This window comes from Pezoporus flaviventris, unplaced genomic scaffold (genome assembly GCF_033815535.1).
Source record: "Pezoporus flaviventris isolate CSIRO_AGI_PZ_B2104156 unplaced genomic scaffold, CSIRO_AGI_Pfla_v1 ptg000031l, whole genome shotgun sequence".
Classification (NCBI taxonomy): Eukaryota; Metazoa; Chordata; class Aves; order Psittaciformes; family Psittacidae; genus Pezoporus; species Pezoporus flaviventris.
In genome coordinates, this window is record NW_026892579.1 from 23804590 (window position 1) to 23824435 (window position 19846).

A 19846-nucleotide genomic window follows, 5' to 3' on the forward strand; every position below is an offset into this window, starting at 1 on the left:
ACAGATCTTAAACACAGGTGTTTTTCTGAAGCAAGATGTATGCACTGCCTGTAATCCAGTAGAACACTAACATTTGCAGGGAGAGTTGTGAGAGATTCATGGCTAATTGATAGCAAGGGGAGATTCTTATTCTCATCCTCAGTGGTGAAATGAGTTGGTTTTTTTTTGTAAGCCAAGTATGCAGATAAAAAATTGGCAATAATCTAAAAAGTTAACTCTTACCCGTTAGGTAGTGCATGTCTGAAACAACCTTTGCACCTTTACTCGTCTTATTAGAACATGTCTGTAGATGGCACTGTGGAGAAAGTTTGCCAACTATGTCCTTCACATCTGTTTATTTTCTGTTAGAGCTGGTAATTACCAAGAGAACCAAGCAAAGATGTAGGGGATGCATTGAGCAATCTAGTGGCTCATTTGTAAACAAGCTCCATTAATTTAGTATTAAAATGTCAAGCTGATCTTAAGAAATTTGGACAGTATTAAGAATGAAATGACTGTTGGTATCACTTGCCAGTACAGTGGCAAGGTGCACGTGGAGTTAGGAGTCAACCAGTCTACTTAAAATGCATCATCACAGACAATGATCTTTGGCACCAGAGCCAATGGAGTATGCTGACTGATCCTAATTTGAGCATTTTCCACTGGAAAGAATAGGCCTGCCTTGTAGGTGGATGTCCACTGTGTAGAAGGATTTCTGTCACCTGCTGAAACATAGCTGGCAAGAGATGGTTCGCAGCAGTGACATTTGAGTTGCCAGTTGCAGTGGCTGTGGACACAGACCTGGTATCTGACACGTCCTGTGAGGTCATTTCCAGGCACATTGGAAAAAATTATTGGAACACAAGTCTGGAAGTGATCTGTCAAGCTGTCTGTGCTAGTAGAAAAGTATTAGGAACAGCCTTACTCGCTATCAGTCTTCATTGGCAATCAGTGGAAAAAGAGGAAGGAAATACATGTGCATAGGTTACCACTGTATGAAATTATCTGAGAAGGGGCTTGAGTTCTTTCTTCCCATAGTGTTGAGAAGACTCAGGCGAGGTTTGGCAGAAACCTCTTGGGGTGCTTCCTGCCTGCAGGAAGGGTGTCAGGCACTGATGTGAGTGTGATGCAGAGCCACTGGGGTGACCCCCACCAATACCCTTGGGTTTGCTGTCAGCAGAGAGGGAATGCTTGAGCTCTCCTTGCTACTCTTCATGGTGGGGATTTTGCCTGTCAGGATTTGAATTTCAAAATATTTGGGAAAATGAAGAGCCTTCGCACTCTCAGTAGGGTGAATATTAAATTTAAGCTTTCAGTGCAGGTAATCTTGTAAGTTTCAATGCAGTTTGCTGCTTTCTTGGACAAAAAGGAGACTATTAGTTTGAAATTATTTGGGTTATATTTAGTTCACTGAATAGTAGCAGGCAAGGCTTTGCATAATTGAGTGAATGTAATTATTCTGCTGTTACCGGAAGAAAGTTGCAATGAAAGTCATATAACAGACAGTTTCAGGAATATGGAAATTCAAGAAGCCCCTAAACTTTCAAAGGAAATAATTTTCTAGGCAAGGTGATACATATTCAGCAGAATTGCATCAAACTGGATTACAGTATTTTGGATTGCACGAAATGTAGTGGAAACCAGCATTCATTACTCTCTTTTTTTTTTTTCTGAATCAATTATGTAATATATTTAGACATTGCAAAGATGGTAACAGAACAGATAAAATATCTGAACTTTTAACTAAAATACTGATGAAAAGGAAGCATAAACTATATTAGCATTAGTTATGTAATAAATATAGCCATGCAATAAGTTAAATTCACATTTTATTAATTGACAGGCAGCTAATTAGTATCTTGATTAAAGAAATCTCAAATATTTATTCATTAAGCATTTTTTTTACTCACCTGATTGCTCTGATGACAGTTTTAAGAGCAGGGGTGAGATCTTCTACTGACACATCACACTGGCACCCTTTATCATCGTAAACATCATCTGTTCCAAGACTGGTGTCAGCTGCAAAATACAAGAGGAGACTAAACAAGCAGCATTTAAAAATCTCTTCCTTAGCGTTTACTAACTGCCTGCACACTGGTTCTGTAAAAATAAGGACTACAAATCAAGCAAGACAGAACTTCATCAGTTTATGAACTATATGATGTACTTGTGCGTGTCTATGCTTGTGTCATAAAAGGCCTGGGTAGTCCCCAGTGTAAATAGTAAAAGTTAGAAAGGAAGCAAGCCGTGTTATTTTTCAAACAAATTAGGTGTTGAGTACCAGTATGTCTTTTCCTGATGTCTCATTGATTTTCATCACATTCTCTGTCTTAAGGGAAAGTGGTGAACTAACAGATGGAATGGCAGAATCAAAAGAGGCTGAAGTTATGTTAAATTGCTATTTTTTTACCACTATGGATCAACCTGCCATTCAAGATAGAAGATCTGTTTCATTTAATAAGGAGGCTGTGGAATGATCCGGCACTTTATAGCAGATGAAAAGAAACACAGTACCTTTTTACCAGAAATTAATAGAGAATGAAATCCATCGCAGATTATTTACCACCTGATCCCTCAGAGCTATGTAGATATTGCAGCCTTACTTTGCAATAGGAACTTAAGCCAAGTTCCTGTATTTATTTGCCTGAAAAAAATGAATCCTCTACCCTTCCTAACACCACCTTTGCAGAGCTGCCCTTTGAGATTTACCTAGAAATCTCAGAAGTGCCCAGCATACCTCAACACACAAAGAAAACAGGGACTGATGCATGACCAAGAAGGTTTACAAACTTAAAATGTGCTGGAATAGAAATGGAGCAAAGAGCACAGGATCAGTGCGTGCCCGTACATCATATAAGTCTTGAAAGCATGTAAAGTACAGAAAAACTCTTGAGGATAGGTGTTATTTCCTCCCAAACCATGCTTCTTCAACTGCATAAAGTCCAAGTGCCCAGGTGAAGAATTTTACCCAAAGTCACTGTATTTCAACATGTAAAGTGCCTCTGCTTCATGAGAAAGAGTGTAAAATGTGGAAGAGAGTGTAAAATGGAGAAAAAATAATGGGATTTAGTAACTCTCAGTAACGGAGGAGATTTCTTCCAAGTCCTATGCCCCTGCCTACATTCATGTTGTTATTTGAAATACAGGCTTAATCATCCAGAAATACAGCAAGTAAGCCATTTCAGGGGCTTTATTATAAGGAGAGTTGAAGTGCAATCAGATACAAATGACTGCAGGACATTTTTTGCGAGTCCCTTTTCAGAAGGACTGTAAATTAAAGTAAATCTGTAAATCCAGTCAGAAGTGCCTGGAAATTTCGTGGTACCTTTTAAATTTAATAGGAATTCTATCTTGGTATAAACAGCATTGTACTAGGCTGCATTTTCAGGAACTGGTGTTGCTGCATTGTTGTCTTCACAGTTTTAATATTTCGACACAGTGATTTATTTTGATGGCTCTGACTAGTTCATTACCCTCAAGAATATACTTGCTGAACTGGTACACTGATGAGGAACATTTCCTTTGAAGAGCAGGAGATTTCATCTTTGACAGATCAGTTTAATACAGAAGGAAAGATGGTTTATAGCCAAGTTAATTATATGCTTAAGTACACATGAAACAATCAAACACAACCTTAAAAAAATCAGTTTCACATTGTAAAAATGAATTTTTTCATACAAGACTTTGAAATCTCCCCTTCCATGCTCTTGTTGTAAGTTGTGCCTACAGTGATGACAAGAGTGCTTTTTTTCTTTTTGTAGTTTCACTAGCTTTGCTACTACTATTCTATGATTCTATGATTCGATGACTTGGCTTGTCTTATTGATAAAATATATATGTCTCTCCACCTATCCTGCCTAACATTTGTATCGCTGCCCAGAAATGTGATTAGCTAAAATAAACTGTGTAATTAGTTTGAAAAGTATATACACTGGCTAAAACCCCCTCTCTCTGAAGGTTCTCAGCATTTCAAGACACTAACTTTCCAGGTGTCATGCCTGGTGTCATGCCTGATCATCCTCTCCAGTTACCTCTCCCATTGCTAACATCTCCCAACTCTCTAAGTTCAGTACTAAAACCAGAGATTTTTCTGCTACTGTTATATCCAGAGGATCCCTAAGGTTTGAACCTACTCAGATATGCCAGTATAAATTAGGAATAATTCTGCTAAAATTGCAAGATCTGCAATCATGTAAACCCAATGGAATAGGAGACTCCAACTTGAAAGTTTTAAATTAACATGGATCTTTCACTGATACAGTTCCTGGGTCCTTTCCAAGAATAGTGTCATTAATAGAAGCTTCCTTAACACAGTATATCTTTGCAGAACCATTTTCAGAACAACCTAGTGCAGATATAGCATTCCATGTGGATACAAAACCCAACAAAACCTTTAGACAGAGGCTGAAAAATTCGTATAAATTTAAGCCAGCTTTAAGAAGAGATATACCTCTAATAAATCACCTTTTTTTTTTCATTGTAATATTCCCACTGACATGGATTTCCATCATTATGGCAGGCTCTCAGTACCACATAGAATCATAGAATCGTTAGGGTTGGAAAGGACCTTAAGATCATCTAGTTCCAACTCCCCTGTCAATAAAACTTGCAAAAAGCTATAAAACTTGTTTGATTCATACGGGAAACATTCATGTTTCTTTAGAGTACTGAGCAGACTTGGGAAAAAAGTTTGGGAAATGCATAGTAACAATTTGGAAAAAAAAAAAAATCCAGCATAAAACACCAGTGAAATCAAAGTTCACATTCTGATGAATTTTTCCAGTGGAAGCTTATGTTGTGTAGGACATAGTTACGAGGTGAGATGTATCGCTTCTGGCCCTCTTGAGTTCATCCTTGAGGTCAGAGCTGTGCTGGGGTCAGTTTGGCCACTTTGGAGCTCCAGCTGTTAAAATCCCTGCAAATTCCCATAAGAGGCTAAGTTACAGCCTCTGACAAGCCTCAGTCCAAGCTGCTGCCTGTTCCCAGAGAGAGCCTTCCACATCATTAGCAGGGCAGGTAGATCCTCTGGTGGCAGCTTATGCCGAGGCTTGCACATATCTTCCTCATAATTCCCGTACCCTTTGTCCATGACACCACAAGATACCTTAGGTAGCAGCTGCTCTGCATGAACCTGGCTGCTCTGCCAAGCCTTCCTATGGTTAGCACTGGTCTTTCCTTCTCTCCAGGAGCCTCTACCAGCAGCTAAACAGGCCTTTCAAGTCTGTTGCTGGGTCAGCTCATGAATCACGTCTCAACTATGGCATGTCTCTTAATACAAATTTAGACATACCGTTGCAAGTCTCCATGAAAAGGGGTGTGAGCCAGTCTCAGAATCCAGACACAATTACCCTTTTCTAATACCGACATCTTTATGATTCAGGATGTGTTTTGATCCTAAATGTCAATCTGGAAAATGTTTATTTCACAACTGATGAGGCATCCGCCACTGTCTTACAATCTTTGACATTATTTACTTTGGGCTTCAGTCTTGTTATTGCCACTTTTTAATTTCTTTCTCTTTCTTCCTGAAGAAGTCTTTGATTAATCACACAGCAAATCAGCAATTACCAAGAAATAGATGAGAGGCATGCACAAGTCATTACAATTGTCTTAGTATTTCCTAGTTTGTCACAGCATTAATGCATTCTTCATGCAAACTCCAGTCATTTATGATCACCACAAATAAATGGGCAAAAATGTTACTCCTTTCTGAAACATTTTATGTCATCGACAAAAAACTTACAAGTTTTTAGCTGCATTTCATATTGCTCTGCACAAAAGTTACGCAGAAGGCTTGATTTATTATTTCTGTAAACATCACACGTCCTTTCTTTGAAGTGTTTTCTGTTGTTTAATAACATGTTTTGGCAATGGGAAAATTGTGACACTGCTCTGATCACCCTCATCGCTCCACGCTTTCAATGTCAGTAACATTCAAGTAATTATGTGTCTGTTTAAACAGAATCAAAAAGTTTTTGTACTTTTTAATTTGTTTTCTGGGAACTGCCATATGCTAGCTACGACTATCCAGCATTAGTAAGTGCATGTGCTGACACCATAAACAGCTCTATGGAAGTGCCCCTAACACAGTGATCAGTGATCCCAGCATAGACCCTTTAACTTGATTTTTGGTAGCCTTTGGAAGCACTTTGATCTTAGTTTGATTGTACAGGAAGTAGCTAGGGCTTTTCATGTGGGTGATCTAAATTATTCTGCTGAGGCTGAGTACCCACCTTTCAGCCATGGCAAAACCTAAAAAGGTGCCTGAAGATGATAAACTGCATATAACTCTCAATTATTCATGTTACAGCACAGTGTTGTGTCAACTTGGTAAAAGAAATATTTGGAAAAAAAGTCTGATTTTCACTGTAATGCATGACTCAACGTGAAAAATGGACGGTGACCTAATTTTCACAGGTGCTGAGTTATATCAAGTCATAGTTTATAGCCGTCATTCAAAATCCAGAGTTCAGCTTGGGAACTGAAGTCCAAGCAATTCATCATGCAGGTCCACAGCACGTTCTCCACCCCCTCTGGCAGCTTCATCCATGCACAGAGGTGTTCCTGGTGCTCAGGGCAGCAGTGCAGGGCACCCCAGCATGGCACACTCATCTCCAAAGTCGTCTGGTGCATGAGTGGTCAGAAAGAAAATGAGTGAAGAATTCAGCGCATCTAACTTCTGGGCAAGTAAAAGTAGACATAAATTCCAACCGTTTGGAGGACAGGTTGTGACTGTAGGAGGTGTTGCTACATAGGCCTGCTGCAGGAGGGGTGCCCAGACAGCTGCTTTAGACTCCAAACTGCCTTACTCTGAAATGGCTACTAGGCTCAGGTGACCCCTCCTGTTCAACAAGCAATCCTGGCAGCTTAAGACTCTCATTATTCTGTTCTTTCAGCCCCTTCTGCAGGCAATGTAGAGCCTCTGTTATGCTGCTCTAGGTAATGCCTAGGACGCCTAAAAGATAGGTGCATTTCACTCAACTTTACACTGCCATTGAAATACCTTCCTTCACCCTGAGCATTTGCTGTGAGGAGTCAGGGATTTAGCCTACATTCTCTAAACAAATGAGATATCATGTACATATCTTACAGCATTTCCACAAATGTCACAATGCACAGATTTTTTCACAAAATCTGTTACATTTTTCCCCTCAAAAATACTCTAGGTACAAAAATCTTCATAGTTTATGTTCATACAATTCATGCAATTTCCCTTTATCAAAATAAAATGTGTCTCAGCCCAATACCTTTGTTTAAATTTGTTTCATGAAACTTCTCACCTCTTCACAAGCTCTCATTATTTTCCTATTTATTGAACCATGAATACAGATTCCCTTCACTCCCCCTAGAAGTGTTTTTCTTTCAAATTTTCCTTTGCTTTAAAACATCAACAAGCTGACTCTCTTTCAGTAAAGAGTTCCATAAACCTTTTTACTGTGACTGCTTGCTAAGCTCAATAGAAAAAATCAGCTGTAAAAGGCAACACTAATTGGGATGGAACTTAATCACATACTTCATGATAAGAAAGCCCAAAGCTCCCTCAAAAAGGGAAAGGCGACAGCTTATGTTTACATGCTTTTCAGAGCAAAGGCCAGAGAAAGTGGGCCCAAGAGAGTGTATTTGTTTCCTTATCCCTAAAAAATGCTCAAAACCCAACAAACAAAGAAGTCGTTTTCTTCTAATCATGAAAGAAGGAAGGAGGTGGAACAAGTAAACTTCCATGACATGCTGTTCTTGTTATATGCTTAATATTTGTCTACAGAATGACACAAATATCCCTGTTACTGCACAAGAGTATTCAAGTGCCAAAATTACGAAAGAAGAAATAAGGATGATAATATTTGAAAACATTATTTACAGAGAGCTTTTTAGAAATGGTTGCCATTTCCATGCCGTAAAGCAATTTCTCAGGAAAGGAATGGAACTGGTGCCTCCCGGAAAGAGCACTTCTGCATGAGCTCGAAGGAGCTCCCTTTCTCTTCTGCCTGACCTGGGCCTCCACCCCGCAAGCAGTACGTGTGAGGAGTGCAGCAGTGCTCTCTCCATAGCCCTTTCCTTTCTCCCTTTCCTTTCTCCCTTGCCTTTTCTCTAAAAATGGCAGAACTTTCTGGGTGGGGAAGAGAACTGAATTCAGGAGCTTCAGTACAATATGAAGCCGAATATCACAAAGAATATCTCTAACAACATTTTATATGTGAAAGCATTTCTAAAAATCTCAGATCTAGCCAAAATGGAAGACAGGATTGGTGGGAAGCTTCTTACATATTCTGGGTATAATTATCTCGTCTCTTTTGTTTGTAAGTACAACTTTTAAGGTCAGAAACCTAATTTATATCAGCTATCATATAATGCAGGCAAGTTCCAAATATATGAAATTCTAGCATTCCTTACTAACAGCTCTCAATTACCTTCAGTTATTATTTAACTTCTCAAAAATTTTCAGCACTGGCAGTATTTCACAGAACAGCTTCCACTGCTTAATTAAAAAGGAGTCCTTTTCCTTTTGAGGGATGATACAAAGGTCCAAGAGACTTTCTAAAAACAATTCATTATATGCACAATAATTGTGCAGTTAAAGCAGCTGATCTTATAATTAATGGCACATTAGCCGACAAGTTTAGATGGCCATATGAGAAGACTAAGAAAGAAAAATTCTAGGTTACTCTAAATGTATGATTTGAGTGACTTCTTAGATATGTATCTCTGTTATTTTATCTGAAATGCATGCAAATCATACTTCTGTGTTGTGTGGTCTGCTGCTGTCCCTCAAATTGCTGAGCTTGCTAATCATTCCCCTCTGACCACTGAGTAAGCCTTTGGTCCAGCGAGCAACAGTGCACAGCAAGTTCCTCAAGACATATCATAAAGAGAGAGTCCAAATTGCAGACTCATATGTCCAGGACCTGGGTTGGGATAAACTAAAATAATGCCTCAAAACCACTGGCCTGTATTTGGTTACAAAAACCGAACAAATTTCTTTGGAGCTTAGATCAGAATGTCAGATCTTCCTGATTAATTACAGTGATAAGGGTAATAAATGAGAGCTCTATCATCAAGTTAAACAATCACAAGAAAATAAATCTGCTGCATAACACAAATCGATATATAGTTAATAAAATGTTATTTAGTCCCATCATGTGGGGTTTGTACAAATTGAGCAGCTCTGTTCTGACACTCTGCAGTTTTATTTGAATCAGTAACTTTAAGCTAACCACGACGTTACAGCAAGAAAACTCAGGACCTTTGCCACATCAATGAAACTTACACAAGGTCAAGATATTTGTGTTACTGAAAGGAAAACATGTCATTTTTGCAATACATAAATTACATGGTAGTAACTGAGGACATGGGGGCTGAAATGCACTATTGCATTCTTTCCATGGCTCTTATAATATACTCTACCCTGAGGATCCCGTGCAAGTACTCTGTAGGAAATGAAAGGCTAGAGGTCATGTGAGCATATCATATTCAGGGATGGTGCAAGAAATCAAATACTTCCTTAGAGAGTTCTTTTTAATTAATAAAATGGAATATGCTGGTAATATCTCTAGTGCTGAACATTTTTGATTCAAAAAGCTGCACTTTGTCTCTAGGTTACAGTAAAGGCACAATAAAATAACTCATGAAGAGGCTTAGAAGCGTGGGATGGTAGAAAACAAGTATAATAGGGCATTTCTGCCCCTCACTGAGAACTGTATCCACAACATAAGTTCAAGATTTCAGCTGTCATGGTGCAAGACTGGAGCATGATTTAAGCAGAAAAGGTTCTGTTCCTCAGAAAAGGCAAGCAAAAAAATACCAGGGCAGGAATGTCATTGTGTGAAAAGGAGAGATTTTGTGAGGTGAGTCTCTGTGGCTGGATCTACACTAAATACAGTGAGGCATGGGCACAGTGCAATGGCATGAGATCACCTATACTATTTAATTGCTTGCACAGACTCTGGCATGGGTTTGACCCCTGCCAGTGGATATTCTCACATGCTGAACACAGTTCCTCATGGGTAGTTTGGCTGCAGTTTCCCTGGTTTTGGTGCAGGGACACAAGCTGTACTGTATGAGGAGGCTTTGGGGACACAAGTGGCTCCTGGCTGACTTTGTGTACAGGTATGGGGGTGGCTGCGTGCCACTCTGAAGTCAGGCAGCGTCTTCACCTGTGTGATGTGGCACCCCTTTGGGGCAGGCTCTTGCATGAGCCTATACAATTCTTGTATCCTTGTGTGCTTTCTTAAGATTCACTGTTTACTGTTCTTGGTTGGTGAAGATTTCCCTTTGATCTGCTTGGTCCTGATAATTCCCCTTTAGACTGATAACAAGGATTGGAAATAAAGCATCCTGGCACCTTTGTAATCTGTGCAGTGTCCCTTCTTCAACAAGAGTTTTGGCAGTTGTGAGCCATATGTCACCAGAGATTGGACACATATTTAAAATCAAATTATATAAGCCTGGTTCTCAATTTCACTCCCCTGCACTGTTGTTAAGTGCTCTGGAGAGCATCTGCAGCCATACCACCAAAGACCTCTCTAGCCATCAAAGCTCTCTCAGGTTTGGATTCCATTTTACAAGTGCACATATATAGCTTAAATAATTATTGCTGTTGCCAGGCTCACTTTGGCAACAGCAATAAATGGTTTATAGGCAGTTTCAGAGGACTGTTGCTACCCATAAATAAAGCCATTTGTGGAACAGTTTTGGTCATATTGTTCTAAGGCTGCTGTGCCAAAATCCTTCTGGGAGATACCTGTGGCCAGCTTAAGTGTTTTGCTAGCAGCCAAGAAGCTCTCCTTTTAGGGTTTTAATATGCAGCAGGGTAGTGTTAGTAAGCTTTTGTTACTGGGTAGCCTAAGAGGAAGGCTACTACATTTTCAATCATGTTTGCCTCTAAGCTGCCTCCATAAGCTTTTGTCTGGACTAGAAATCTCCCTTTACAGGCCAGTTTCTAATTGCTAATGTTTAGTTTTCCCAGCAGTCTTTTTCTGATGGTTTTGGCCCAGATTCCAACCATGTCCTTTACCAGAACTCAGTCAGCCCCACAAACTTGCTGTGTTGACCGTGTGCCTTAGATCATCCTTGGGCGCTAACAGTTTCTCTTCCTTTCTGAGCCCTCTACTTCTATGTTTGCTTCTTTGCTTTATTTTTGCATGCAGTCCGGTGCACCTCACGGAGGAGAAACTCACAGCAGAGTTCCTTCTCTGCCTGTGGTAAAGAAGATCATTTACAACCCCAAATCCCATACAGTGAAATAAAAATCAAGCAAGTATCTGAGCATCTTCTCTTTTGGAAGGAGAAGTTCAGAGTGAGAGTTCAATATTTTTTTCATGAGATCACTGATATAAAGTCTTGACACTGGACTGGGTACCCAGGACTACATCGCCACTATCCAAAACGGCTATTTCAAGTGCAATCTCTTTTCCCCACAAACATGCTACAGAGACATAAGAATTGCCAGAAGGACCGATTGTTCAAGGGTATGTTTTTTTGTCCAGACACTTCTGGACACTTTCATTGTGTCCAGTTCTGGGCCCCTCAGTTCAAGAAGGACAGGGACCTGCTGGAGAGAGTCCAGCGCAGGGCAACTAAGATGATTAAGGGAGTGGAGCATCTCCCTTATGAGGAAAGACTGAGGGAGCTGGGTCTCTATAGTTTGGAGAAGAGGAGACTGAGGAGTGACCTTATTAGTGTATATAAATATATAAAGGGGGAGTGTCACGAGGATGGAGCCAGGCTCTACTCAGTGGCAAACAATGACAGGACAAGGGGTAATGGGTACAAACTGGAACACATGAGGTTCCACTTAAACTTGAGAAGAAACTTTTTCTCAGTGAGGGTGACGGAACACTGGAACAGGCTGCCCAGGGAGGTTGTGGAGTCTCCTTCCCTGGAGACATTCAAAACTCGCCTGGACGCATTCCTGTGTAACATTATCTAGGTGTTCCTGCTCCGGCAGGGGGATTGGACTAGATGATCTTTTGAGGTCCCTTCCAATCTCTAGCATACTGTGATACTGTGATCCAGAAAGGGGTGGTTTCTAGTTTGGCTTGAAGATCAGCCCACCAAAATAATTAATGTTTTGGCCAGAGAATTCCTCAAGGAGGAAACTGGAGGACCTGAAAACAGAGATATTAATAAAATGCTGCAAATACTGTATTTCCATCCACTAAAAAGTGCAAGATGTTCTAAACTAAACACATCATCTCCAGATCCTTTTCATTAAGCTGTCAAATGCAGAAGGAATATCAAACTATGAAATTGGTAACACACACACACGCAAAAGAAATCAAGGATGGTAGTGCCTAACTTTTCCAGCAGCAGATGGGTAAGGCAGCAGGGAGCTGCCTCTCAGCAGTGAGCACAGTGGACATCTCTCCGATGATACCACTCCTAGAAGTATCTGGATCAGGTCCCAGAGTGGAAACTTGGCATTTGCCTAAAAGCTAGAGACAATGGAAGCTGTTCCTTCTGCCACGGATGAGAAATTGGTCGTATCTGTTGGCCCCAGTTCATAAGGGTGGAAGAGTAGCTGGAAACTGCTGACCAGGAAACAGGCTGTGCTTGCCCTGAGGAGCGGGAAGATTTTTCAGGGTTTGCACACAGCAATGATGGCTCTGTTGTTGTTATTATCTTTGATCTACAGATATACCCAAGGTGCCATTTATGCCCTCTTTTCCATGAAAGGGAGACAATAAAAGGGAACATGATCTCGTGCAGATCACTGCTATTAATGACAGTATGTGCAGGCCAAAACAGAGGACAAGCTGAGAAAATGTTTCTGTGAGAAATGGGCTGATGAAAAACTAAACAGATGCTTGAGTGAGGTGTGGGCTGCAGGGCTGGAGCAGAAGTGAGCTGCTGATATCCAGGGAGTGTGTTCAACAAATTACTCTCTTCTTGGGTCACTTCCAGGCACACTGTGAGTTACAGGGGCTTAACCTATGAAATCACTTCTGACGTGGTTTTGCGGAGATACTTGTGCTATGTAAGTGATTACATAGGAAGCCTAAGTTTAGACAGGGTGTTTTGACCCCACTCTGATACCTAGACCATTTCTCACTTCCCCCTGTGGAGCAAGTGGCCGTGTCCCTACTCCACGTCAGTTTGAGACCCAGGCCAGCATCACACAGCCCCTGTGCTGCAGCTGCTGTGGGACATGAGCCAGGGCCTGTGCCACAGAATGGAGTGAGGAGTGGTGAGCAATCTGGACAGCAGCCTAGGGGCAGGTACACCCCAGTAGCTCACTGTAACCCAGCCAATGTCAGGATTTGTGCATCTGACAGGTCTCTGCAGGGGAGGGCTAGCCTGAACGACCTTAGCAAACACTGTTGGTTTGTCTTGTTTGTCCTCCAGGAAATGTTTATTTACCCAGGCTTTTCCTGAAGAGATGTGTGGCGTAGGATGTCCTCAGCTGAAGGATGGGGCATTTCAGTTCAATGGGTATTTTGCAAAGTACAGGTCTGTAACAATATGTGTTCTTTAAAAGGAAGCAGATACCAAAATTGCACTTCTGCCTAATTAGTTTTACCACAGTTGTTGGATGTATCACGGATGACTGCCATAGTAGAAACTGTTTAAAGTTACATCTCTTTACTTGGATCAAATTATTTAAGTTGTACCTTTCCCAAACAGTCAGGGTCACTGCCTCCTGTTATAACTGATCAGTTTGTTTCCCTTATTTTCTACCTGGGGGCCTCACAAGAAAGAACAAATCACTTGTAAGTTGGGAAAAATGTGAACGGAGAAACCAAAGTCACTGGGGCAGCAGTACCTCCAGAGATGTGTGAGTGCACCTTTCAGTGCAGGACCTGTCCCTTACAGGGGTCAGGCTCACCTGGAATGCGTGACTCCTGCCTGTCACAGGATGTTTGCCTGAGCACTGGCTAGTTTAATCAGAGAACGAACCTTAGCTAGAGAAGAGCAGAGAGGGGCAGCATGGGAGGCAGTGGGCAGGAAAGACTATGTTCTTGCCTGCTACACTCTCAGCAAGCCATTTTCACAGAGATCCACTTCTTCACAGGTAGGAGTCCTTCCTACATTTAAAATACCCTTTAGAAAGCAATACATAAATGCAATAATGCTTGTTGTACTTGCTGAAGACACCTGCCTTACCAAACCGGATACATCCCCATAAAACTTAAAGCACCCAGTTGTATGTCTCTTGGTGGCTGACAACTGTAACCATGGTGTAGGTAAAAGGGCACTTTCCAGCTCCTCAGCAAGCTCCCCTGCCTGAGGGAGGCACTGCTGTAAAAGGGGTGCTCTCTGCTGGCACAGGCACAGCCATTGCAGTGCTGGCCCTGGTGCAGAGGCAGCAGCTTTGGAGAGCGGCTGCGCCCAGCGATGCGAGAGGTGCAGAGCTGCTGCACCCAAATCCATGGGATGCTTTTAGTCCACCTGCAATTTTCAGTAGTGACCCTCTTTTCCACCCGTTGCTCCCTATGCACCACTGACACAAGAGTGAATAATCCCATTGGCGTGGTCTTTGAAGAAGGCTATGTGTCTCTGACCCCAGACAGAAATTCCTTCTGCTTTACAGAAATGTGTCATGTTCACAGTGCAGGTGTGCAAGAGCGTCAGCAGGCTGGGAGCAGTGCGCAACGGCAAATGGGGCGTGAAAAACTCCTACCGTCAACCACGGGTTTGGGCTGTGAGCTCTTCAGCCGCAGTGAGGGCCTGAAGCGTGTTCGATCATTGAAGCTCCAGCTCTTCTGGACTTTGGTTGGGCTGCCCTCAGTGGCAATGTCAGCACTTGGTGACCGGCGATCTCCAACTGAAGACTGCCTGTTCTTTATACTCTGACCTCGTGGGCTGGCCATCCGGACCCGCTCCTTAAAACTTAGCTTTTGACTGTGAAGGAGAGAAATGCATTTTATTTCATGGTTCCTTCACTCCATTTCTTTTTTCTATTGCATGATAATCAAAAATAATTTCTAAAAATTCTTAATAGTGCAAATCTGTTTCTTACACACTTGTGATTGAATCTATTTCATTTGGGAACAAAACTGATTTGATCTAATTGTTTTTTGATAGAAGCATTTTCAATGGCAGTCTATCTTACAGCGCAGAATAACCTTATAAATGAAATTAAAATTAACAAGTTTCACCCAAGATCTTTTATTTCTATTCCTTAAATTTTAAATAGGCTTATTTCCATCTTAGGCAGGCTCAGTGCATTTCTGGCCATCTCTTCAAATAAATAAGAACAAAATGTATTCTATTACTGCATGCCATGTAGTATTGTTTAGTTGTGTTTTGTTTTTTTTTTTTTTAAGCAGGCAAAAATGCTGTTAGTATATTCATGCTCTTTCAAGACATGGCACTTCCAACATTTCATGTGCTTTGTTAGTCATCTCCCATATCCAGAATTCCTAGTTACGGCACTTGGACAAGACAAAACCAAATTAACAAAACAGCCAAGAAACAGTGTGATGACTGATTAATGGAAGTGTAATGATACAATATGCGCTCACTAAAGTCATTGCAGGGAATTAAGGTGTGAGCAGACTGCCTGCAGGTGATATTGGACAGGCACTTTAGGACAGGTACAGGAGCCCAGACAAACTCATGACTGTGACTGCTGGCCTGGCTCAGTGGTGGACTTGTGGTTTTACAGCTGGCCAATTCTAAGCTGTTTTTTTCCCTCCTGTGGATATGTAGATTATCTACTTCCTAGTGCTTAGATTACCTTTGTTCATGTTCAAACATATCTAATGAACATCCTGTGATCGCCATGACTATCTGTTTGTTCTTTTTCAACATTTAACATATTTGCCTTTGTTTGTCTCTTCCTGTAGCAGAAGGCTTAAAGGGGAAACAGAAAGGAAGTCTGATAAAATTTGGAAATATTGTTTTAGCTACAAGGTTAAGTTCAATCACCTGTACAAGGGAATGGTCATCTTGATTAGTAGTCCTGTTCTTGCAACAGGAGAGATGATGGGAGCAATACAGTAGCTGCTCATGATATGGTGTTCATAGAATCATAGAATGGTTTGGATTGGAAGGGACCTTAAAGATCATTCAGTTCTAATGCCCCTGCCATGCGGGGGGGGGCACACCTTCCTCTAGAGCAGGTTGCTGGGTCTTGCCGTACTACTGCTCTGGCACAGGCTTTGGGGTGCTTTTAAAACACATATAGCAAAGGCTGTCTATCTCCAAATTACAATTGTATTTGAAATGAAGACACTTTCTAGTTCTCCCAAAGCCTTTGCATTTAACTTCAGCATGTCCATAAGATGTTTTCAACAGAAATGAACTCTGCAGCTAATCAACCAATGCTGATGTGGACTGTGGTTCTTAGCTATCTAGCCTACTACTAACGCTCTGAAAATACAGTGTTAATACAGAATTATATGAAATGGAAAGTAGTTATAAAATTCTGTAGTTGTGAAATGTTGTGATAATCAGGTATCTTTGTCCATGCACAGCACAGCATAGCATAGCATTTCATTCGGAGTACACACATCACTGAGAGCAGAAAGGATGCAGTTTGTAGCAGGCAAAGCACATGCTGGGAAGCTTATAATGAGATAATTTTCAAGAATGCCAAATGTGAGCACATCAATAGAAAGATTATTAGATAAATGTATTTCTATATGGCATGTTGAATCACTTGAAAGAATACCTTTACTATAATTTCTGAATATAATCCCCTTATTCCCTTGCCCAAAGTAAGCAGTTGTTGAAATAAACACATCATGGTACTGGAAATGTCATCTGTTTCCATTGCAAATTGTTATCCAGACACGCAGTACTGTGTCCTGTTGCATATGCAATACAAAAGACCCACAGATCCTACTATTTGAAAGAAAAGTGACTTCTAAAATTTAATTTTCAATACAAACTAGATTTCAGGACTGAATTACATTTCAGCTCAGGAATCTTTTGCATTGTACAACTTAATGAAAATATAAGCTGTAAAATATTTATTAACCACATTATTGCATTGTCATACTATACAGCAACAGAATACTATGAGCAACAGAATCAAAATGGACTTTTTATTATGGATATTATTCCTAGGCATGTGTCCCTTGTGCTTTTTTTTTTTTTTTTAACTCCTCTTACAGCTCAAAATGTATTTAATATTGAAGCATGAAATCAGATTTTTTTTTTGGTTTACATATCTTTGAGTAAAAATGTTTCTGGACAGCTCTCTCCCTGATGCACTAATTAAAATGAAGGGAAAATTGGTAAAACAGCCATAAAACTGATCAGTATAGACCATATTTTTTATAATCCCATTAACTCCAAAATAAAAGTGAAAATAAAAAAAAAAACACAAAGGAAAAAGCACGCATGTTGTTCTGTCAATTAATTTGTACTAATGAAAGTATGGCTGCTTTTAAATGATTTGTACACATGGTGTTTTCAGTTATAAAAGCTGAATGGTACACAATGTCTACTTAACCTGAATATCTTTAGTTCTCCAAATCAAAGCAATGAGGCAATGGTGAAAGGAGCAGTAGACACTTCATCTGTACTACAGACATTTTTCAAAAGTGCAACACTGAGAATGAAAATATTAATTTAAAATGCAGACCTCATACTTGAAAATAAAAAAAAATCTGCTTTGTAGCAATGACAATGTAGTGGCATGCCAAGGGTCCATGTGGAGGATGCTGCTTTGTGACGAGAAACGCAGCCCCTGAGGGAAGCATGGTTTGGAAACTCCATCTTGCATCTTGAGAGTTTCTCCAGACACTGGTCATACCAGTTCTTTGCTTCATGGATCCCTGTTCCTATTTTGAGACTGGTGGGAAATGTTCCAGAAGTCACTGGGTCCTGCTCAGTGCAGGCATGAATTGTATGACTTGCAGCAATGGAGAATTCATGCCTGGGAGAGGAAGGTTGTTGACCAATATTTTCATGGGGCTCTTCTATATGTGATAAATAACACAGCATGAAGGAATAACTAGTGTTAGAGATACACCAGAATGGAGATAATTTTGTGCCCTTTCAAGCATCTTTGGGCATTCTACGCTTGAGTCAGTAGCCACTGAAGCCTTTAGCACCTTTTACTCTGATTTAATGCCAGTTGGATTAGCACTGTGCTAAAAATCCTTTACCTCTTGCAGGATGTAGCCCATTTTATTTTCCTCTCTCCTCTTTTATCCTCTCTTTTTATATAATATCCAAGGAAAACCTCTTGAATTAATGTAACCCAATAATGGCCATTGGAAATGTAAGTACTCCCAAGCTTTAAGTTGAATTTTGGTCCAAAAGGCAAAGAACATGGGAAAGAATCAGGAAAATGAAATTACACAAGTTTCTGAATCAGACCTAAATGACAAGGACCTGAGAGAACCACTGCTGCCTCCAGCTGTCTCTGCATTTCTTCAGACATGTGTCTGTCCATCATTTCTTGTACTAAGGTTTGATGGGAAAAAAGCGAGTGACTTTTCTCTGTTTGTTTGCCTTCTGGAAATGGAAGATCAGTTGTTGGATCTTACCACTCATTCCTCCTGTCAGTACAAGCATGAGCCATTCACTTCACTGGGATAGCAAAGGGCTTTCTAGTTCTTAACTTCTTCCTTTTTAAATTCTGACTTTTCCACCTGCGATTTATGAAGGAATAGGTGTTTACGGACACTAGAGGTCACTGTAGCTTCACTGCAGAGGGAACGAACCCTTCTCCGGGGGACCAAATGCCTGGAATTACTAAGATCTTGTTGCAATTGGTAAATGCCTACGAAGCTTTGCTTTTCTCTCCTGTACTCACAGCTCTGTCTGTCTTCCATGGACTATCTTACTATAATTTTTGGTTATCTGAGCATCTCTTTTCCTCCCCTCCCCTATTTCCCTTTCTACCATCCTGCATTTCTGGTCAAGTTTATCTTCTGCTCTGCTTCAGCCTCAGACCTGCAGCACTACTGCTTGCTGCTGCCCACAGTTTACAACTTGTTTCCCAGCTTTTTGTAGCGAGCTGGTTAATTGAAATGGGAATGGGAAGAAATTGGAGTGAATCAAAAGTAACTGGAGGGTCTGAGGGTAAGAGAGAATGCTTTGGATTTCGAGTCGAGACAGAAGCTAAAACCATCAAAAAATATCACCCAAGGCAAGCAGCAAGCAAACGTACATGCCCATTTTTGGCAGTTAGCTTCCAATAAATACAGATGTTGATTCTCACCAAACTTACAGATGCCTTCACTGAAATTAAGATAATTTGAATAAATGCAAATGCAAGGGATAGTACAGTGAGACTTGAAGTTCAAACACTCAAGACTTCTCCACCAGGCTCATGATAGGACCACGAACCCAAGAAATGTAGTCTTATACCTCATACCTTCAATGAGGAATAACAAGAATTTCAAGGACATAATGTCAATTTCAAGACCATGAAGTTCGATCGTCAAACAAACAAACAAAAAAGTAGTTCTGGGGGCTTGTGTACTTTTTCCTTTTTCAAAACAGTTTCCAGTTGAAGAGAAACAATTTTTTGAATCTCCATTTTCTATTATCAGATTGTACTTCTATTGTCTTTTAAGTTATTTTTAAAAAGTAAGAAAAAAATTGCAATAAGCATGAGTTATAAAGCAAGGATTTCTTCTCGTAAGATCCATCCATCTAAGAATTACCATTTTTGGTAAAAGACACAATTTCCACAGAATTCAGCTGAAGCAGATGGTTGATTTCACATGCATTCCTCTACCTTCCAGCACAGGATGCAGGGAGAGCTTCCACAGGCTGCGTCCAAGGGGATTCTTCTCAACAACAGTTGCATATTTTGACTTGGTATTGCCTAGCTTGTATAGCTTAAAATTCTTCACTAATTATTAGATGAAGAACTCAACTGCCATGGTTATAAAAATCCTCTTGGACCTGGGGAAATGTCTGTACCCAAATATTCAATCCCAGTTTTAGATCTCTGCAGGGTAAC

The 19846-nt window shown here is 40.5% G+C and overlaps 1 protein-coding gene across 3 annotated transcripts in view; it reads right to left on the reverse strand.

The window, feature by feature from the left end:
• Positions 1–19846, reverse strand: part of KCNQ5 (potassium voltage-gated channel subfamily Q member 5) — a 267281-nt gene that overhangs the window by 9261 nt on the left and 238174 nt on the right. For all 3 annotated transcript variants that reach the window (XM_061460478.1, XM_061460476.1, XM_061460477.1), the window contains 2 exons: positions 14597–14817; positions 1890–1998 (listed from right to left, as the gene is read on the reverse strand). In XM_061460478.1, the coding sequence (XP_061316462.1) occupies positions 1890–1998; positions 14597–14817 (330 nt within the window). The remainder of the gene's footprint in view (positions 1–1889; positions 1999–14596; positions 14818–19846) is intronic.